The sequence below is a fragment of the Sceloporus undulatus genome, chromosome 2 (genome assembly GCF_019175285.1).
Source record: "Sceloporus undulatus isolate JIND9_A2432 ecotype Alabama chromosome 2, SceUnd_v1.1, whole genome shotgun sequence".
Taxonomy (NCBI): Eukaryota; Metazoa; Chordata; class Lepidosauria; order Squamata; family Phrynosomatidae; genus Sceloporus; species Sceloporus undulatus.
The window spans coordinates 106,396,091-106,416,847 of record NC_056523.1 but is presented as its reverse complement, the minus strand read 5'-3'; the positions used below and the strand labels follow the sequence as shown (position 1 = coordinate 106,416,847).

Sequence of the window (20,757 nt, the reverse complement as noted above, 5' to 3'; positions counted from 1 at the left end):
GTGAATGCGATGAAATGGTTTCTTTGTTCTTTTGCTGTGTCCTATTTCTTTCATTTCCATCCAACGTCTTAAATCCTGTGGAACTATATTTTATGCCAACGCTGCAATTGTTTTGGTGCCAAATCAATTTTTTAAAATTCTGTTTTATTGTACAGATATACCTTATGGCTTTAGAGTGCTTTGCTAATATGGTAATTTTCATCAGCGCCGTTTTGTTATCCACCATCAGTCTGTTTACAGCATTTGTGCACTTTCTTTCATTCTTGTATTCTGGCAAATTTTTGATTATTTTTACTTTTGCATCCTTTTTCTTATGGCCTAGTGCAATTTTGCATTTAATAAATGATACTGTAAACTGTTTAAAGACTTTTATATGCACTGGCAAGTGAAAAAAAATGTGATTCCCACCAACAGGTTTATAATCGTATGATAAATTGCAATGTAGAAAGCACAGATAAGAATCCACTGCTGTGGACAGGAGCAGCTGGATTCCTATTGTGGTGCCTTTCTTGATAGTAATCTGATTATGTGAAGTACCAACAGTTAATACGTTTTAGTTGCTTTGTTAGATTAACTCAAACAAAGTTGAGTGTGCTTATGCCATAGGTGATGGCACATATAAAGGAATATTGGCAACAGGCTTTAGAACTTATAATATGTAGGTTGGTGGATGTTCTTCTTGTGGGTCATTGTGGTTTTTTTTTTTTTCTAAACTAGTTTTCTAGACTACCTTTCCTTTCTTTTACAGTGGCCTTAAGGCAAAGAATATTTTTTTTGGTAGCTGCTACTCTCAGACCAGAGACCATGTTTGGGCAGACAAATTGTTGGGTTCGCCCTGATATGAAGTATATTGGTTTTGAGACCCTGAGTGGGGATATTCTTATTTGCACGCAGAGAGCTGCCAGGAACATGTCCTACCAAGGCTTCACAAAAACCAACGGAGTAGTACCTGTTGTGAAAGAGCTAATGGGAGAGGTGAGTATCTTTGCCAAAGTGCATGGGACATTTTGTGGGAATCCATCTGAGAGAGAAGAGAAACATGTATCTCCCATCTGATCTGTACATGTGACATTTTGTGATTTATGCCTACCTTTATTATGCTTTAGTTACATGTATTTGTAGATCACTTACATGTAAAGTTTCAAAGAAGTATGCAGAAAATATATATTCAATGTAGACAGCATGCATCATTAAACAATATGTAAAAATGTACAATGTTATCCAGTAATATATAGTCTAGTTTTATTTGTTATTCCTGCTTCAGTTACAAGTAATATTGTAAATGTAACATGTTACCATCCTGTTTCTCTCTTGTGTAGGACATTCTTGGGGCTGCACTTTCTGCTCCTCTAACATGCTACAAAGTCATCTATGCTCTTCCTATGTTGACTATTAAGGAAGACAAAGGTGAGGCTGCTGCATCTTAATCAGTATTATTTTTGGTTGTGTACCTGTTGGGCTGCTTTTTGTTCATGTAGCGATTGTTAAAGTGGTTTGGTTTGCAAGTGCTTTCCCTTCTTCTCTGCTTGTGGCATTCTGTGGTCCAGATTCTTAGGCTACATACGAAGAGATTATGACTGTATTGTTTTGCTTCTAGAAAGGAGATAGGTGTGGCTGCACTGCTGGCCCTCTTAGAACTCGTATTAATATTCCTAGACAGAGATATGGAAATATGCCTGTTTCATTTTTGGTGGCATTCCATTACATTCTTGTTTTCTTCCAGTTCCATATCTGTCTGCACTGAAATTTCTATTGTAAAACATATTTTTTATAATGTCTGTATTTTTACATATTTTTCCATTGGCTAAAGACATGGTGAGCAGGAGCGTACCTGCTCTCCCCACTGGACCTTGCAGGGCTGTGGCCCATCATTTTTCCAAAATGTACTGAAAAAAAACAGCTTTTTCTATGCTCTAGGGGGCATGAAGGTGATTTTTCTGTGTTTTTGCATCCACTGACATGTTTTAGTCCCAGGAGAGCTGTGTCTTCAAAACTATAAATGAGAAGAATTCATAGTGCTCTTTCACATGACACAGATAAAGCACTGTTATTCTATTTTATCTGCCATGGCAACTTATTGAGTATCTTATGGACTCCTGGGGTTTGGGGTTTTGGAAAGGTACTTGAAATCCTCAGCAAGGGAGCTGTTCTTGTGCCTCTGAAAAACTACAAACCCCAAGATTCTTTAAGATGCAGCCAGGGCTGTTCAGGTGGAATGAAGGCTGATCATGAAATTTCCTCCACTGTCCCTTAAAGAGTGGGAAGGACCCTTTTATATCTATTTTGTTAGTATCAAGGATTTCAGGGACTATGGGCCCGAACAGACAGGGCAAAATAAAGCTGCTTCAGGTATGCTGTTTAAATGCCGCATGCATCCTAAGAGGTTGGAAGCCGCACCAAAGCCACGCTCCAGTCCTAAGGACAAACCGCAGCTTTGGCACAGCTTCTGGCCTCTTGAAGTGTGTGTGTCATTTAATCAGCATACCTCCAAAGTGACCCGAAACAGCTTTATTTTGGCCTGTCTGTTCAATCCTAAATGTGGAGCTTTTTTTTTTTACTCAATTCCTCCCCCACACACGTTGGGGAGCAATTTCACTGTTTTGGATCCTTTCTTGTTTGTTTTAGGCCTGAAAGAGGCCTCGTTGAATAAGGAAATAAACCAGGATCCTGCAGAAGACTAACATGGGCCTGTTATAGTTGGGCCTTTGCTCTGCCCCCAGTACGTACTAGGGGTTGGCCGAGGACGCAGCGTCCAATCAGGACTCACCCCAGTACGTACTGGGGGCATAAAAATGGCGGCGCCCTATACACATGGGCACCGCCATTTTGACGTGATGGACACTTAGCGTCTGCATGCCACGGCGTGGTTGTGACGCCGCAAGTGTTCCATTGGTGCCTCGCAGCGTCACAACTGCGCTACAAGAAGAACCCGCTTTTTGCAGGTTCTTTTTGCTGCATGGGGGAGCTGTGTGGTTTGTCCGCTGCAGCTCCCTCGCGCAGCAAACACGGGCGCCGGCAGAGCGCCCTTTTTGGGCGCTCTGTAAAGCACCATTGCCACCTCCCCCCCCCCCAACCCTGACAATTGTCTACCTTTGTTTGAAATCAGGTGGAGAGGTTCCCAGATAGGAAAGGCTCCTTGCTACATTATCTACCTCTCAATACGTGAGCCATGTAACTTCAGGGAGAGAACTGAATGCGAAATCCTTCAGCCCCTCATATTCATTTACTCTTTCACAGGAGTGATGTTTGCATAGGAGTATATCGTTGTTTCAGTTCAGACTTAAAACAGAAACTATGTGAAGTTGCAAGAAAGTAAGATAATGTAAGATACAATACTCCCTGCTGGCCTGTTAAAGATTGTGGTTGCTTTTATATTTCCATTTCTATTTTAAATATGCGTTAAGTGGAGGCACTTTTACTTAAAATAGTTGAAATCCTTCAGTTTAAATTGGTTTTTTGTTTGTGGATTTTGCTCCAACAATAAAAATTGGGTAACCTGTGTTTCCTCAATATTTTTTGTAAGGAACTGGTGTGGTCACAAGTGTCCCATCTGATTCTCCAGATGATATTGCTGCCCTGAGAGACTTAAAGAAAAAACAGGTGAGCCTCTTTAAACCTGAGAATGTCTTAGGGGCTGTACAGACTGCCCCTAAGGGGCGGCCTGCAGCTGCCTCTTTCTCCACCAAATCAGGAACATGGCAACTGCACGCTGTGGTCCCGATCTGGCCTTTCCATGGTGCAAAAAGGAGCTGCAAAAGCGGCTCCTTTCTGCACTGCAGAAAGGGTATCATAGCCACTGGTGCCATGGCTTTTCTGCACTCCTTTGATACTGTGTTATCTGGACACAGCACCAGAGGAGTGCCATGGTGCCACCGGCCATGTGTTGGGGTGCGCAGCGTCATGTCGGCATGGGGAGGAGTCAGAGTTTGTGTTGTGCAAATGCCATGCCCCGACTCGTTCCCCATGCTGGCCTATACAGCCCCTTAGTTTGCAGGAAGCTGATGGGTAGTTGCACACAGTTTTTACAGCTACCAGCATAAACTTTTTAAAATAAATGTTCTTTCATGTAAAAGAACAGTTACTGTATATACTCATGTATAAGTCTAGAAATTTAGGTCAAAAAATTGATCCAGAAACCTGAGTCAGCTTATCCACGGGCCAATGTAGGTAGTGTATCTTAACTCTTATTTAAAAGAAGGAACCATCCCCTGGTGAAAAGCAAGAATATAATCTGTCCTGGAAGCACAGACTCCCTCTACTCTTTCATCCATCCAACCTTAAGAGTAAGCACAAAGAGTTATGTCTGCTGGAATTTTGTAAGTCCTTTAACATTGTTTTGCTTTGCTTCATCCTTCAGATCCTTTGATATATGCCCCTAAGTTTTACCCACACCATATCCATGGGTCATAGCAAAATCCATAATTTTGGCCCCAAAACTTGCCCTCGATTTATACATAAGGTTGATTTATAGTCAAGTATATACAGTATTTTATAGTCAGAAGGCTAACTGTATAGTCTGTCTGAGCCAACATAATGCCTTCTCTTGGGGAGGAATACAATACAGATAAGGTTGAGCCCTCAATCTCAATATGGTATGAAGAAAAAAGATACACTTTAGCACAATGGCAGGGAATACATAGTTCTTCAGTGTTGTTGAACTTCTGTTTTCATATCCCTAGCCAGCATAGCTAATACTGAAGGTTGAGTGGAACTACAGTCCAGGAATGCCTGGAGAGCCATATTTTCCTTCTGTCTGTTTTAGGAGTTGGAGGAGTGGGGTATGGGACCGATCAGTTGGGTTTGGGGTAGTGATTACACGAGAAAACTTTTTGTCTTTGTGCCTTTAATCTTTGGTCCTTTTAATGTGACAGTGGTGCCATGGGTGAATCCATGCCAAAGTGATTGTTGCTGAGAAATATAAAGCAGAGGTGGGGAAATTGTGACCCTCTAAATGTATTGTAGTTGTTATACCATCAACCTTAGTAAACATGAACTTTTAAATTTTACCTTTTATATGAATGGTAATGTACATTGTTGTTATAAATTGTTGTAAATGTTAGGTTGTTGTAAAATTGATTTTTATATTTGGTTTCTAATTTCTCCATAGGCATTTCGAGCAAAGTATGGTATTAAAGATGAAATGGTCCTCCCGTTTGAACCAGTAAGTGTAGCAAAAAATGATAGCACCGAATGCTCATTCTTGTTGCCAACATTATCTCAAGTATATAATAATAATAATAATAATAATAATAATAATAATATATTTATTTATTTGTGTTTCCCCGCCTCTCCCAATGGATGGAAGCGGGGTTACAGACTACTAAAATCAAATACATATGACACTCTTAAAAAAGCTCAAAAATATTACATCAATACTCCATCAATCAATACAACAATCCATCAAACATCCGCATAGTAGGTTTACATGTCTGTGCTAAATTCTTTATGCACAGAATCTTCACATTTTATGTAAATAGATCAGCATGGAATACATTTATTTCCTCCCCTACCCTAATATTCTAGATACTAGACCTTGTTAAATGTTCTTGGAAGGGCCAGGGCCCGGGCAGGGAACTTGCAGCCTTTCAGATCTTGGTGACCTGCTACTCAAGGGACCCCTATTGTTAGCCAGATTGGTGAGAAATGGACCCTAAAAATATCTGGAGGACTACAAATCCCCCAGTGTAAGCCTAAGAGATGGCAAACCTGTATACTGACCAAGAAGAGCTGGCTAGGAGCATTTGGAAGGGGCATCATAGGGTTACGAAGTAGCTGCTGATATCACATGTAATTTTAGCCTGTGCCTAACATTTCACCAGTTGAATAATTCCTAAAGACTGAGCAACAAGAGCCCCAAAATTTGGTGTCCCATGAGTCCTTTCCTTGTTCTGTGCAACCTTCCACCTTATTGCGGATATACTGTTTTGAAGGACCCTCAGAGTACAGTTTTATAGTGTGGTGATTACTTCTATTTGCCATTTAGGAAGGGTTGTAGGAAAAGTGTCTTTACGAGAAGGATTTTTCCTCACTGAAATGTTGGTCCTCCTTCCAATTCTGAACAGGTTAAGGATTTAGTTCTGCCCAACCATAGCACAGCCAGGTGGCATCTAAAAGTTGTTACAGATCCCAATAGTCATATCTATTAGTCCATCAGGAGAAGTGAGGAGCAACAAACCCCAATTTTGGAGTAGCTAGATGAGATTGACTTCATTTATTTCCCTCTGTAGTTTACATCTTTAGGTCACCAGACTGTAAGATAATGTGATCTAGATAAACCATAGAGTACAGATCAGATAATGTGATCTAGATAAACCGTATACAGATCCCTTTTTATTTGAAGGCCACAGGGGTCAGCACTGAATTCCCTGCAAGATTCCTGATTCACTTGCATGATTGGGAACAACTGCTTTACAGTACTTTTGCTTATTCCCAGGTGCCGATAATTGAGATCCCTGGCTATGGCAACCTTTCTGCTCCATTGATGTGTGACGAGTTGAAAATCCAGAGTCAAAATGACAGAGAGAAACTTGCAGAAGCCAAAGAGAAATTATACTTGAAGGGATTTTATGAAGGCGTGAGTAAGGTTTTAACAAGGGACTTTGGAAAATTCTTTTTTACCCTTCCCCCTTTGTTGCACCTTGCATTTGCTTTCCCTTTTTCCTACAGAAATTGGGAAGAAAACTGTTTATAGGGAGGATGGATTGCCTTAGTTATGCTTTTGCATGTAGGAGATGAAAAATAATTCTTGCAAGGTTAGTTTGTCTGGTTATTCCAGAGGTCTGTCTCTTTCTTTTTTTTATTTACTGCATAGCTTGTTCTACTAAATATCAGATTTATAATTAGATGGTCTTTCTAAGAATTATGCACCAATATCTGTTAGTCTTTATTAATTGGGAAATACACTACTCTGTAAGAGTTTTTGGAAATTTAAGATTCTAACCATTTGATCTTTATAAACTTCATCATTTTTCAGGTAGGATGCATAGAACTAGGCATAACTGATTTTTAGAAGAATAATAAACTGCCCTTTTTAGTGAGCTTAAAAAGAAAGCAAGTGACTCCTAATCCTTTTATATGCATTGCCTATCAGATAATTAAGAAGAAAGGCCTATCCTGGGCATTTGGGGCTTAAAAAAATAGAGGCTTTTTGTGGAGAGGGTTGCAGTAGGAGGTGTGGCTCTCCAAGGTTTCCTGGGAGGCTAATATGGCCACCTAGCCTTCCTCAGTTTCCCATCCCTGTTTCAGGGAAATCTGAGAACAAGCAAATGGTTAACTGAGCTATGATTAGATTATTGTTGTATTTTATTGTTTGGAACTCCACAGCATAGAACTATTCTTTTTGTCTCACTCTTGTGAAATCTGTTGTGGCTATATGTAACATTCAGCAATCATCACTTTCATGTGTTCATTCTCCTTTTGATACACACACACACACACACACACATATATGTTTACGTGAAAGAGAGTATACTTGGCAGCCATCAGCATCACACCCAAAGGAACCTGAGCTTTGAGAAAGAGTGACGTCTACATTTAATTGCAGAGAGATTTGATCTCCCTTTCCAGAGACAATAAAGAAGGGGACACTGGTAGGGTATTCTACAGAGAGAAGCCTCACCAACTTCTTTCTTAGGTTAAGGGAAAGTATACTTATGGATAGAAACAGGGAAGCAAGCCAAAGGTAGCAAAATCTGTGTTTTGGGGAAAGGGGTTCATTCCAAGTTCTAGAAACCAGGGAGAATGGTTGGATAATTTTTTGGTGTGGGGGAAGGGGTCCCCACATGAAGTAGAGAGTGAAGAAGAGTCTTGATGTGCTTGCTGTACATGGTTGGTGATTTTTTGAGGCCAGGAGATACAATGAGGAAGACTATGGCTTGATACAGAAAGACCAAAATAAAGCTGCTTTGAGTCACTTTGCAAATATGCTGTTTAAATGATACATGCGTCCTAAGAGTCCAGAAGCCGCACCAAAGCCACACTCAACTCCTAAGGACTGGAGTGCAGCTTTGGTGCAGCTTCCAGACTCTTAGGACGCATGCATCATTGAAACACCATACCTCCAAAATTACTCGAAGCAGCTTTATTTTGGTCTGTCTGTATAGGGCCTAAGAATATTGAACCTGAATTATTGGATTTAGGTGGGATGGATACATGCAGACATCTTCTGGAATAAAAGGGGGATGATCTATCCCACAAAGCTACTAAATCTTTTACACAATTGTAATCTCTGCAATGATCTTCTTTTTCAGGTAATGCTTGTGGATGGATTCAAAGACCAGAAGGTACAAGATGTGAAGAAGCTTATTCAGAAGAAGATGGTAGATAATGTGTGTAGTGGTTTGTATTGCCTTCTTTTTTTTAACATTATGTAGTGCCTTCCACAGCACCATTTTGTTGACTTGATTTTTTGGCACAGAACCACAGCCACATGAGCACAAAGTTAAGTGCTTTGGTTCTGTTGCAAAAGAGAACTTACTACGCTTGACTTATCAAACAGAAATACACTAATTCTGTTTTTTGAAATGTACTTTATATCCCGACTTTGCTCACTGGTTTGCTTTGTGAAATAATCCCATTATTTGCCTGCTAAAGATAAGTCCTGTGATATCGAAAACACGTTTTAAAGACCATTGGAAGAAGAGATGTAGCACTACCAAAACTAGTAGTCTGTAGTGAGATTTCAGTCTTGAAAGATTTGAAAGGAAAATACTACTGTTCCTCCCAGACCTTTGTCAGTTCTGAATTCATTTTACAATATAATGATTAAATTGATTTCATTCAAAAGAGGACAGCTAAAATACAGAGAAGTATGTCTGTGTTCTGAAGGAAGCATCCAGCAATGGAATAACTTCTACCACCATCAGAAGAAAAGGCAAGAACCACGAAACTTAGATTTCGGTACTGTAGTGCTCAGTTCATTCCCTCTTTTCTCCCAGACACTGTTGATCCTGGTAATCAAGTTTTGTTCCAGCTTTTAGCTGTTTTCCAAGTGCCAATGTTATCCTTGCTCCCAAGCTCTCTTCTGGGTTTTCTTTCACGCTTTTAGTATTTCACAACAAGAAAAGTGCTCCTTTCCTCCTCCTTATTTCTCCATCTGCTTAGTTCATGGTTCTTGGGTAAAAGAACAGTCATCCTATATAGCTACAGTGAAATAACTTAATCTGGCCTACATAGCTCCAATGAAAAAAATTAATCTTAAAGCATCATTAGAAATGAAAGCGCAAAAGTACCCTGTCTCTTGCTAAGGGCATTCACAGCATGGGGGAGGGGGGGATGAATAAAAAACCATCTTGACCCTTTATAACTTGGTTGTTGCTGCTATCAGGGCACCATTGCTTAGAATGTCATAAGATGCCCAGTGAGTGAAGTGGCAGAATTCCCTGTCTCTCAGATATAAATGAGTAAGAATGCAACCAGTCCCTCACCTTTAGGTTTATTTTTCCTTTTGGGGTCAAAATGAAGTCTCTTCTTGAGATTTTCATAGTGGGTGAAGCTCTCATTGGCCATTAGAGGGCAGTGCATACTAGGAGACAAAGCTAGCACACTCTTTCTCCACTGGATATCAGAGAGCTCTTCCATTTCTTACAGAGAAGCTTTACCCTTCCAGCCTATGAAGACAGGCATGTCCAAGCCTCCTTAGTCCTATCAGAGACAGGGCACAGCTGTTTTAAAAATTTCCTCAGAAAGGCAGCACTCACTAGCCTTCCCATGATAAGGTTTCCAACGTGGAACTTAAAGTCCTCAAGGGCCAGACTAAGCTGCCATTCAAACCTCTAAAGCAAGAGTAGACACATGTGGATGGTGTGGGAGCCAATTTTTGTGTCATCTCCCCCCACCCCGGAAAGCTGCATTGGCATACAAAAGCCCTCAAACTGCATAAAATAAGTAAAATTCTGTGCAATTTTTCACCCCCCCCTCATAGTTCCTTGCAATTCTCACCCTAGAAACATGACACCACATCAAAAATAATTCAGCTGACAGTTGGCCAGAAATGAAATAGGAAGTGAACAATGGCTGGGAAAATCAGTTACTCCCCCCCCCCCCCCGCCCTCCCAAACAGGGTCTGGGTGCTTTAGTGATCCAGTGAATTTGCAGTGGTTTTGAGTTGGATGTTCTGTTTGAGCTAAGGAATGGGATAAATCACCTGGAGTTTTTTTTTTTTTAAATGGGGAGTCTGGAGATTTTGGAGGGGCTGCAGGGTCCATGTTTGCCCCAGAGGCCACCATCTGTCTACCTCTGCTCTCGAGTCTATTTGACTAAGAATCCTCTTAGTTGTGGTGGCTTTCCTTGTGGCTGTAACATTACCCAGAAAGATATCATAACTGAATGTAGTCTTAAGCACAAACAAAGTGATCTTCCTCACTGATCCTTCCTTTACAGCAAAACTGAACATTTGATTTCACAGTTCCCAAGATGTTAACATGCTCTTGTTTTTCCCTCTTATCCTTATGAGTGTTTGGCCAAGTTGGTTGTAGACAAAGTGCTTGAGGTCTGTATGTGCTGTAGTCTTTCAGACAGACATATACCTTTGTTTCCTTTCACTCTGTTTTCTTAGGAGCAAAGCCTTTGGGCTGTGCTACTGCTAGATCTTTTATCCAAGTCTTTTGCCATGGCACAAAGATTCAGCGCTTGCTTATCTAGTTAATTCTACCAATCCCACATCCTCAGCCTTCTCTCAGAAGCATAGGGCCACCGCTTGAACCATTCCTAATATCTCCATAAAATTCTGCAGATGAGCTCCTTCTGCCTCTGTAGAAGTGGGTAATGGCAGAAGACTACTACAGCCAGTTTTCGATCATCCTCCCCCCACTGCCATGACATCACATATTCTATGATTAGATTTCTCCTTCTCAACTAATGGAGAATGTAACAGTGAAGATTCCTTCTAGTTTAGTGTGATGGAGGCATCCAGTCCTCATTCTAATTAACAAAGTGGCTGATTCACTTGTGGTCTCATGTGAGGCTCTAGCCTAGGCTGCATCTGTCATATTGCACTTTGATCTAGTTCCAGTCAAGGGGGATTCAACTCTCTGTCTTGTTACTCTGTCTTACATATTCCTCAGGTTATACTTAATCTCATGTTTGGTCATGGGATGGTACAGGGGAAAAATACAATGTATGACGAGTCACACAATTCATTTCATTTCCCCTTAATGAAGAGGTATGCAGTTGTACTGATAGTTTAGATTACAGAACTTTTAAGCATGAATGTGTGGGACCTTCTCTGCCCTGCCAGTGCATCTTACATATAGCATTTAAACCAGAGGTGTGTGAAACGTTTGGTCCTCCATAACATTGCCTTACAACTCCCATAATTCCCCCAAGCATTGCTATTGGTAAGGTATTGTGGATGCTCCCCCCTCTGACTTAAATAATACAGCCTTGTTGTTGTGTGCCTTCAAGTTGTTTCTGACTTATGGTGACCCTAAGGTAAACCTAACATGGGGGTTTCTTGGTAAGTTTTGTTCAGAGGGCATTTGCTATGGCTTTTCCTTGAGGCTGAGAACATGTGACTTGCCCACCGTCACTTATTGAGTTTCATGGCCAAGCGGGATATTGAATCCTGATCTCCAGAGTAAGTGAGCCACACTGGCTCACTCATAGCCATAGAAGGCACAAATGCCAGTGCATCCATTTTAAAAGGCTTAGCTGCTCTCACTTCAGTAGTCTAATAGCTCTTTGGCACCCTGAAGGCTGTTAAAACATATAGTACAGAAGCTTTCATGAGCTTCCACCCACTTAATCAGATATAACACCAGCATGAGATGGGCCCAAGCTCACTGTTTCTTTTATGTTTGATCTGAGATTTAGAAATGTAATACTGTCTTATACCAATGGAATTCAAGAACACAAGTTTGGAGTCTTAGAAAGCAGTTCTCTATGGTGGTGGGGAGTGGGGAAGGAATATTTGAAAGTGAAACAACTTATCCAAAGCCCAGTAGGTTTGCTTTAGCAATGTCCTTTTCTTTCTTGCATGGTTTGTGTCCATGCTGAAGCTGTTTCCCTCTGAGTGATGGCAATGGGATTCAAATGAACTACACCAGATGTAGTAGTGGCATAGTTCTCCCCCATGTCTGGCATGTGACAGGGGCATGGGAGGGTTGTAGATACTATTCATCCATAGCCAGTCAAAGAACTCCCCTGGCACCCTGCCTTTTCATGTTCATTGTTTATCTCTGAGATTGGGAAACACCAGCTGAGGACCCCATGCATGGAGCTTGAGAGTTCAGGTCTTCCCTTCTGATTGCAGATGCTACTCTCCCTCTCAGAAGGGGTAATCTGAAAATTCCTCTAGTTCCTTGATTGAGATCTCAGAATGACTTCAGGGTTGCACCTGAAAGTAATTATTAGTAAAATGGAATTCATTGTACTTGCTTGGCTCAACCCACTTTTTTATTCTATAAATTGTACTTTTGTTGCCTCACCATTGTAATCTTCTTCTGTCTAGGGTGAAGCTATGATTTATATGGAGCCAGAGAAACAAGTCATATCTAGATCTGCAGATGAGTGTGTGGTGGCTCTTTGTGATCAATGGTGAGTTGAAAACAAACACACAGCTAGTTTAGTTATATGTTTCATCTCTATGTTATACTTATTCCCCCCCCCCCCCCATTTTAGGTACTTGGATTATGGTGAAGAAAAATGGAAGCAACAGACTTATGAGTGCCTGAAAAACCTCGAGACGTAAGTTGTGGGGAACAGGGACAAAGAAACTGTAGACTAATACAGAGCCAGGAGACACAGTAGTAGTAGTAGTAGTAATAATAATAATAATAATATCTTGCTCTTCAGCTAAAAGGCTATCATAACGGCTTACAAATTGTTAATTAGACATTTACCTGCCCTCAGGCTTACAATCTAAAAAGACAAGACACAAAAGGAGAAGAGAATGGCAGTGGGGAAGGGGAAAAGTCCAGCAAATCTTCTCCCCTTCTGAGGCCTGGACCATGGCAGATGGACTGGAGGCAGGGCCCTTATTACTGTGGCTAGGCCCAGTGGAGCTGGCCTGCACTTCTCTGCCTCTGGATGATGGTGGATGGAGGGAGGGCTCTTCTTCTTTTCAAGCAAAGCCCAATGGAGCTGGCTTGTCTTTCTCTCTCTCTGGATGATGGTGGATTAATACCCTGCTGTTTTCAGTTTCTGTGAAGAGACAAGAAGAAATTTTGAAGCTACGCTAGACTGGTTACAGGAACATGCCTGTTCAAGGACCTATGGACTGGGTAGGGAAACCATACAGTGTTGTTATTCAGGAATACTACTGACTCTAAATGTCCCATTTCTCTCCCCTTTAGCCCATTCAACCCAAGTATTGCAATGTTTACATGTTTCATTTATTTTCCTTTTGCTGTGTCTAATTTCCCTTGATTCATGATTCTCACATCCCATGTTCCAAAAATATGTGGGGTTCAGCTTTGGACTTTCCTTTCACCTTTGACCACATCAACAGCTAAACATCCTTTTGGCTTGAGTCCAGTTGTATTATTAGCCACAGCACTACTAAAAGTTGTCATCTGCTGTATCCCAATAGTTCCTTGAGTGCCATCCAACATAGTAATTTATAACCTCTTTTCATTGATAACTATGATATTTAATAACTGTAATCCCAATACTCTCTCCATCCCCCACCCACATCCCCACCTAAGTCAGTCTGTAAACGTAAAATGCTAATTCACAATAAATATATTTTGTCATTTTTTAGGTACTCGTTTGCCTTGGGATGAGCATTGGTTGATAGAATCCCTCTCTGATTCGACTATCTACATGGCCTTCTATACAGTGGCTCATCTACTACAGGGCGGTAATCTTCGTGGACAAGGAGAGTCTCCGTTAGGGATCAGGTGAGAAGGAAAGGGAAGAATTCCTCATATAACCATTTTCTGTAGATTCATGTAGCATAGCAGATGAGGAGCCTCACATATGTTGGATCTGCATTAATGGACATTTTGCAAAATGTCTAACTAAAATGTTGTAAATTGAACCACAGTTGGAATAGCTGGTCATCAGAATTAGCCCTTACTTTTTGTGTGATGTCACTTCTGATTTCCCAGGAAATTTATTAAGTGACTGAAAAATGAAGCAGATGGTTAATCCTTCCTCCTCCCTTTAAACTCTCCATCTGCCATAAATAAATCGGTAGTCAAGATCAGTTGTCTCGTTGACTGTTTGTGTGAATACAACTGTATGTTCATTAGTTATTCATGTCTATGTGTCTAAAGACTATTATGGAAACTTAGATTAAAATTCTCTTCAAACTACATTAACAAACTCTAGCAAGAGGATTCCCCCCCTCCCCCCAAAGAACATAAGGCCATGTTAGAGAAAGTGGAGAAACAGTTCTTCTTCAAAGTAATTATTACAGTCTGTACTTGTATAGTCTAAATAGTGTGTTTATATAGCATTATAGTCTGCTGACATGTTCCTTTTTTTAAAGAAAATTCTCTTTCTTATGGCTCTAGTTTTCATTAATATTCAAAATATGGTACTAGTTCTTTTACAGTCCACTGCAGTTTACAGTCAGCTGGATGAAGGTGGGCTTTTGGCTGAAACTACAAAATAAAGCTTTAGAAATGTTAAGAATATTCTAGCCCCTTCTTTCCCTTCTCAAGCTGAGAGAGGAAATTAAAACCAAGAGGACTGGTTCAGAATAAGATATTTTTCATGTGGTGAATTTCCTTTTAAAGGCAGCCATGATATGCCTGAGGAGTCTTTCTTCTGAACCATTAATTGAGCTGGCTAGTGACTGTCTCTTTGATCTGGATTTCCTGCACGGCAGGGGGTTGGACTGGATGGCCCTAGTGGTCTCTTCCAACTCTACGATTCTATGATTCTATGATTCTTTTTCACACTCTTTTCTTTTTTAAAGACTGGAATAAAAAGAATTTAGCTTGACAGCAACCATGCTTTTTCACTCTTGCTGCTGCTTCTCTAGTCAACAGAATCTAAGAGGTCTTTATGTGAACAGTTATATTGCATTTTGATGTCTTAATTCAAAAGGGTTGATTGAATTTCTAAAAGGAAATAGAAAATGAATTAAGGTTATTTCAAGTAACATATCAAAGGCTGCTTGTGGAACTGAAGTCAAGAAAGACTTCAGAATGAATCATCCCCAGTTTAATATCTGAATCTTAATTTTGAGTTCAATGACTTAAATACTTTCTAACTTATATTATACTTGATGTTTGTGCTGCCCAAGCCATTTTCAAAGAAGGCTGAAAGAAACACAGACACACAAAAAGAATCAGTGAAAAATTGGGGTGATGACTGTAGATTTCTGTATCTGTTAGCTGTTTTCTCTTGATAGATCATGCCATTAAGAAATAGTTTAGCAATAAACCATATTAATATGCAAGGAAGGGCAGTTTATTTCTCTGTACCTTACACACATTGTATAATATGCAGATAGAATATCTATGTAATTTATTACTAGGTGAAATATATTCAGGATGGCCAGCTTTGTTGGCCATATATCAACATATCACTGTTTTTTGGATTTTGGATATTGTTGTACTACTATTAATAATAATGAACTTTAGTTTTACCCTGCCTCTCTGTCAAAAAGACAATCGAGGCGGATTACAATCCATACAAAACCCAATATCCCAGTTATTCCCTCCCTCCCCTAAAATATCAATTAAACACTTTGACCATTAAAATAGTCCATACTTTTTAATTGAAATATTAATCACTTATATCTAATTTGAGAAATCATGGGAATAGTGTTTCTATATCACACTACAGTTGTTCTCTGCAGTAACTTAATAATGTCCAAGTTCCACGAACATTTAGAGCTAGCATTGTTACGCTGAATTCATTATTTCATTAAGAATGTTATTAGAATTGATAATACTGTTTTTTATTCATGTATGGTGGCATTGTCCAAAGTTGAAAAAATATTGGAAACAAGTCCACATATTTATTGAGAAGATGTTGCAGATAAATATGAAACGAGGCCTGAAATATATTTATTGAACATGTTAAACAAACTTCCTCCCGACATTGAAAAGAAATATTGGCGAGTCTTATTTACTGTATATTTAATATCAGCAGCCAGAATGATAATAGCACAATATTGCAAAAGACAGGAAATGCCTGAGATAAATGAATGGTTACTAAAACTCTTGGAAAGGATAGAAATGGATAAATTAACTTCCTATTTAAATCATAAGGATGTAGACATAACTGAGAGAGAATGGTTTCAAATTATGGAATATTGCAAAACAAGGAGGTTGTAAGAAGTGGGAACTTTTATAATGGTATATACAATATATGAGCAAATAAATTTAATTACTATTTTAAGATAGAAAATGTTCTAGGTGGACTGGATAATAAAACATAAGTTATATTTAAAATCAGGAAAGGAGATGACCAGTAGATTAGGGGCACGGTAGTGGAGAAGGAAGTCATTTAATAGAAACTTCTAAGGGAGTTATATTTTGTATTTATATAACATATAATCACCTGTTATTTATGTAATGGATATGCTTTTTATATAATTGTAAAATGTTAATAAATAAATTTTTTAAAAAAGATAATACTACATTTAAAAAAAACTAGCAAACAGGTCTGGATACCAACCGGCCATAAAGGCCAGCCTGGGGGCGGAGTCAGGGCATGGCATCCACACAATGCATGCTCCTACTCCACCCTCAGGCAGGCATGACACTGCGTGCTGCACCATGTGGCAGGTGGTGTCACAGCGCTCCTCTGGTGCTGCATCTAGATGATGCAATGCTAAAGGAGCACTGAGAAAGTATGACACCTATGGTGCCCTATCTGCAGTGCAGAAAGGAGCCATGGAAAGGCGAGATTGGGGTTGCGGCGTGTAGTTGCCATGGCCCTGATCTAGCGCTAAAAGGGGCAGCTGCAGGCCACCCCTTGGGTGTGGCCTGTACAGCCCCTTACTGTGTTTATGAATGAAACAATAGCCGTAGATATGATGCTGTGCTTAATTCAGTGACCTAGGCAAATAAAATATAGTGGCTTAACAGTGTCTGCTTAATACTGTAGCTAACAGAATTTTAAGGTAATTTTTGCTATTTCCTCTTTGTAACATTTATTTTCATAATATCTATAGGGCAAACCAGATGTCAAAAGAGGTGTGGGATTACATCTTCTTTAAAACAGCTCCATTCCCTACAACAAAAATCCCAAAGGAAACTTTGGATAAACTCAAGCAAGAATTTGAATTTTGGTATCCAGTCGATCTACGTGCTTCTGGCAAGGACCTTGTACCAAATCACTTGTCATACTATCTTTATAACCATGTTGCCATGTGGCCAGATCAAAGGTTGGTTTGAACCCAGTCAAAATATCATCAAATATATATCTCTTCCATTGCTTGAATTCTCTCAGTGACAAACCTACTTTAAGTTTAGCAGGCTCAGAAATTGGCAGAATGGTGCAAAACAAAATTGTTTCTCTAGATCAGTAGTTCTCAACCTTTCTAATGCTGCAATCCTTTAATACAGTTCCTCATGTTGTGGTGACCCCCAACTGATGGTCTCAGTCCCTAAGACTATTGGAAATATGTGTTTTCTGATGGTCTTAGGCGACTCCTGTGAAAGGGTAATTTAACCCCCAAAGGGGCCACGACCCACAGGTTGAGAACCGCTGCTCTAGATCCTCCAGGTATCACTCAGGGATTAAATTAAGGCCACCAGTTTATTAAACAGCTGAAATTTAATAGCTGAATCTTACTTGATGATTCTCTTTTGAATCCCTTAGTGTAGATTTCCTAAGACTTGGGCTGATGCTTTGGAAACTTCTGCCATTTCACCTTTGTCCTGTACTCGCAAATAATTGTGTGTCTCACACTACACATGACCCACAGCCTTAAAATTGTACAGAGGAGGGCCTCTAGTTTATCAACATACCATTCCTGAACATTGGTTGTCTACAAACAGCTATTATGTGCCATTGCATATTCCTCTCGACATTGAAAAGAAATATTAACGATATTTAATATCGGCAGCCAGAATGATAAGAGCACAATATTGCAAAAGACTACATTGTGGTGTATTGGTTTGAATGTTGGTCTTCAACCCTGGAGACCAGGGTTTGAATCCCCACTTTACCATGAAAACCCACAGGTGGTGTTGGGTAAGTCATACTCTCTTAGCCTTAGAGGAAGGCAAAGGCAAACAACCCTCTGAACAAGTCTTGTCTAGAAAACCCTATGATAGATTTGCTTTAGGCTCACCATAAGTCAGAAATGATTTGAAGGCACATAAGAACAACATATTGTATTCTGTTATTAAGCTTTATTGTACTTATTCAGGAAGTATTAGAAGCTGAATACCCAGCCCATTGGGCAAATGTCTACTGCACAAGGGCAAGGGCTCAGTGATTGTCTAAGTATGATGCAGGTTATGTATATTGTGCTTTTAATACCTACATGTGTTCAGAGTTCTCAGTTTACGTGTTTTGCAGATGGAGGCAAAATTCTTTGAGCAATATCTGACTTTTGTGTTCTAATGGTTCTGTTAATGTTGTAGTCCATTGACATGAATGTAGACTAATTGCATTTTTTTTTTAGCCTAAACATGTATTTGGCATTTTCGAAGAGTTGTCTTGAGGAAGGCAGTTACATTCCTTGGTTATCTTTGTGGGTAGGCCCATTAGAAAGTGCTCCTGTGAAATAATAAGATGGTTGGTTTAAAGAGAATTGATAATTAACATCTTTTTGCCTTTCATTGCAGAGAAAAATGGCCTGTAGCTGTGAGAGCAAATGGGCATCTCCTTCTGAATTCAGAGAAGGTACACTGTTTTATTTGTCTATTACCTATTTGTGGTACTCAGGAGTGACAGAACAAGTACCTGTTTGAGAAATGTTGTAGTTATAGACCTTCTAGTTCACATTGTTCCTAGAACATTCATTCAGCAGATACCCAACTGTTTTCCTATTTGCCTACCCATCCAAGCAGAAACTCTTGTCTAAGAATGTATGTTTCTTGGCTGTCCTCTTTAATATCTGAATTTCATGTTTTGTGTTTTAAAGGGGGAAAAACACAAACTGCTTGTTTATCTCAAAGTTAGTTGAGCTTATCTTGCATGGTCAACAGAAATGTCTGCAGGACTTAGACAGGCATTATGAAATTATGAAATTTACCAGAATCCAGGAGTGCAGATTGTTTTTCTTAAACCATGAAACCTGCCTTTTAGAACCTAACATTAGAAATACTCAGCCTTGGGTCTAGACATGGCACTTTTTGCATTTTGATTTGTTCTTCATCTATACTGGGCATATTAAACATTCACACATACAGAATCAATCCATAATGTTGATATCAATATGATAAATCAGACAATAGTCTCCCCATGAATAGACTTAAATTCTCATCAGAGTGTATGTGGGTAGAGGGAGTTGTGTATCTTTGTATTTATTTTTAGGAGAGTTGAATTGCTTCATGGTTCTTAAGATAAGCCATGTTTTAACTTTGTCTATCTTTGATTCTTCCTTTATTACAGATGTCTAAATCTACAGGCAATTTTCTTACTTTGAGCGAAGCCATACAGAAATTTTCTGCTGATGGTAAGAATACATCATAGGTAGGGATTTGAAAAAATCTGCCTTTTTCCTCTCTGGAAAATAGGAGCTCCTGTTGATCAATCTTTGTACATTTCATGTGGTGAGTTTATATTACATATTGTTTTGGAACAGGGTTCTTGTGTAAAAGCCTGAGAAAGAAAATGGGAGGAAGGGAACTTCCTCTCATGTTTCTCCTACCAAAACACAAATACAGAGTTCTCAGCTAATTTTTCCCATTACAATGCGCCCAGAAAAGGCAATGGCACATGTGCTGTGCCACATGCACAAGCCCCATTGTTTTCAATGGGGCTTGAGTATTCACAGAATTATCCTTATCCAGAACATATCCCCCGTGTAAGGGAAGGGCATGCTTTATTTTTCCAGGCCTTCCCATTTCTGTCTAGGGCAAGGCATGAGGGTTTCAGAATATTTTTATTTGCTCTTGCTCTAATTTGTCTTATACAGTACTCTTTTCCACAGAAGATCACTTTAATGTGCTGTGAACCAACAATTCCATCCTATAGCAAAACTTGAGATGAGAGTCAGTCTTTGCTCTCCTTATGTATGGCAGCTGATTTGCTATGGCTTTATAGACATTAAACCTGTCTCCCTTTAGGCATGCGGCTGGCGTTGGCTGATGCAGGTGATACTGTGGAAGATGCAAACTTTGTGGAAACTATGGCAGATGCTGGCATTCTCCGCCTGTACACGTGGGTAGAGTGGGTGAAGGAAATGCTTGCAAACTGGGACAGTTTAAGAAGTGGGCCTGCCAATACCTTCAACGACAGAGTCTTCTCCAGGTACCATAAAAAAGCACCAACTTTTAAAATTACTGTTTTAAAAAAAAGAAATGAACTTTGCATCCTCTTAGTTACACGTTATGTGCTCCTGTTGTGTCACATATGTTTATATCTTAATCCTTCTCATTGATCAGGTGTAACTCTAGCTTTGTGTCCTTCTTCTCCCCATCTTCCCATCCAGTGAAATTAATGCAGGCATAATGAAGACAGATCAGAACTATGAGAAGATGATGTTTAAGGATGCTCTTAAAACTGGTTTCTTTGAATTTCAGGTAGGCTGCCTAATCTCAGAGGCTTTTTGTGTGTGTGTGTGCTTTAAGTCATTTCTGATTTATGGCAACCCTAAAGTGAACCTATCATGGGGATTTCTTGGCACATTTCTTCAGAAGGGATTTGCTGTTTACATCCTTTGAGGCTGAGAGAGTGTAA

At 39.7% G+C, this 20,757-nt stretch overlaps 1 protein-coding gene across 1 annotated transcript in view; it reads left to right on the top strand.

The window, feature by feature from the left end:
- Positions 1-20,757, top strand: part of LARS1 (leucyl-tRNA synthetase 1) — a 67,665-nt gene that overhangs the window by 21,992 nt on the left and 24,916 nt on the right. Inside the window, 16 exon segments of the mRNA XM_042451364.1 lie at positions 749-770; positions 772-975; positions 1,320-1,407; positions 3,524-3,600; positions 5,108-5,161; positions 6,434-6,574; positions 8,250-8,327; positions 12,449-12,534; positions 12,619-12,684; positions 13,138-13,220; positions 13,700-13,838; positions 17,075-17,287; positions 18,699-18,756; positions 19,468-19,531; positions 20,145-20,328; positions 20,510-20,600. Coding sequence (XP_042307298.1) covers positions 749-770; positions 772-975; positions 1,320-1,407; positions 3,524-3,600; positions 5,108-5,161; positions 6,434-6,574; positions 8,250-8,327; positions 12,449-12,534; positions 12,619-12,684; positions 13,138-13,220; positions 13,700-13,838; positions 17,075-17,287; positions 18,699-18,756; positions 19,468-19,531; positions 20,145-20,328; positions 20,510-20,600 — 1,648 coding nt within the window.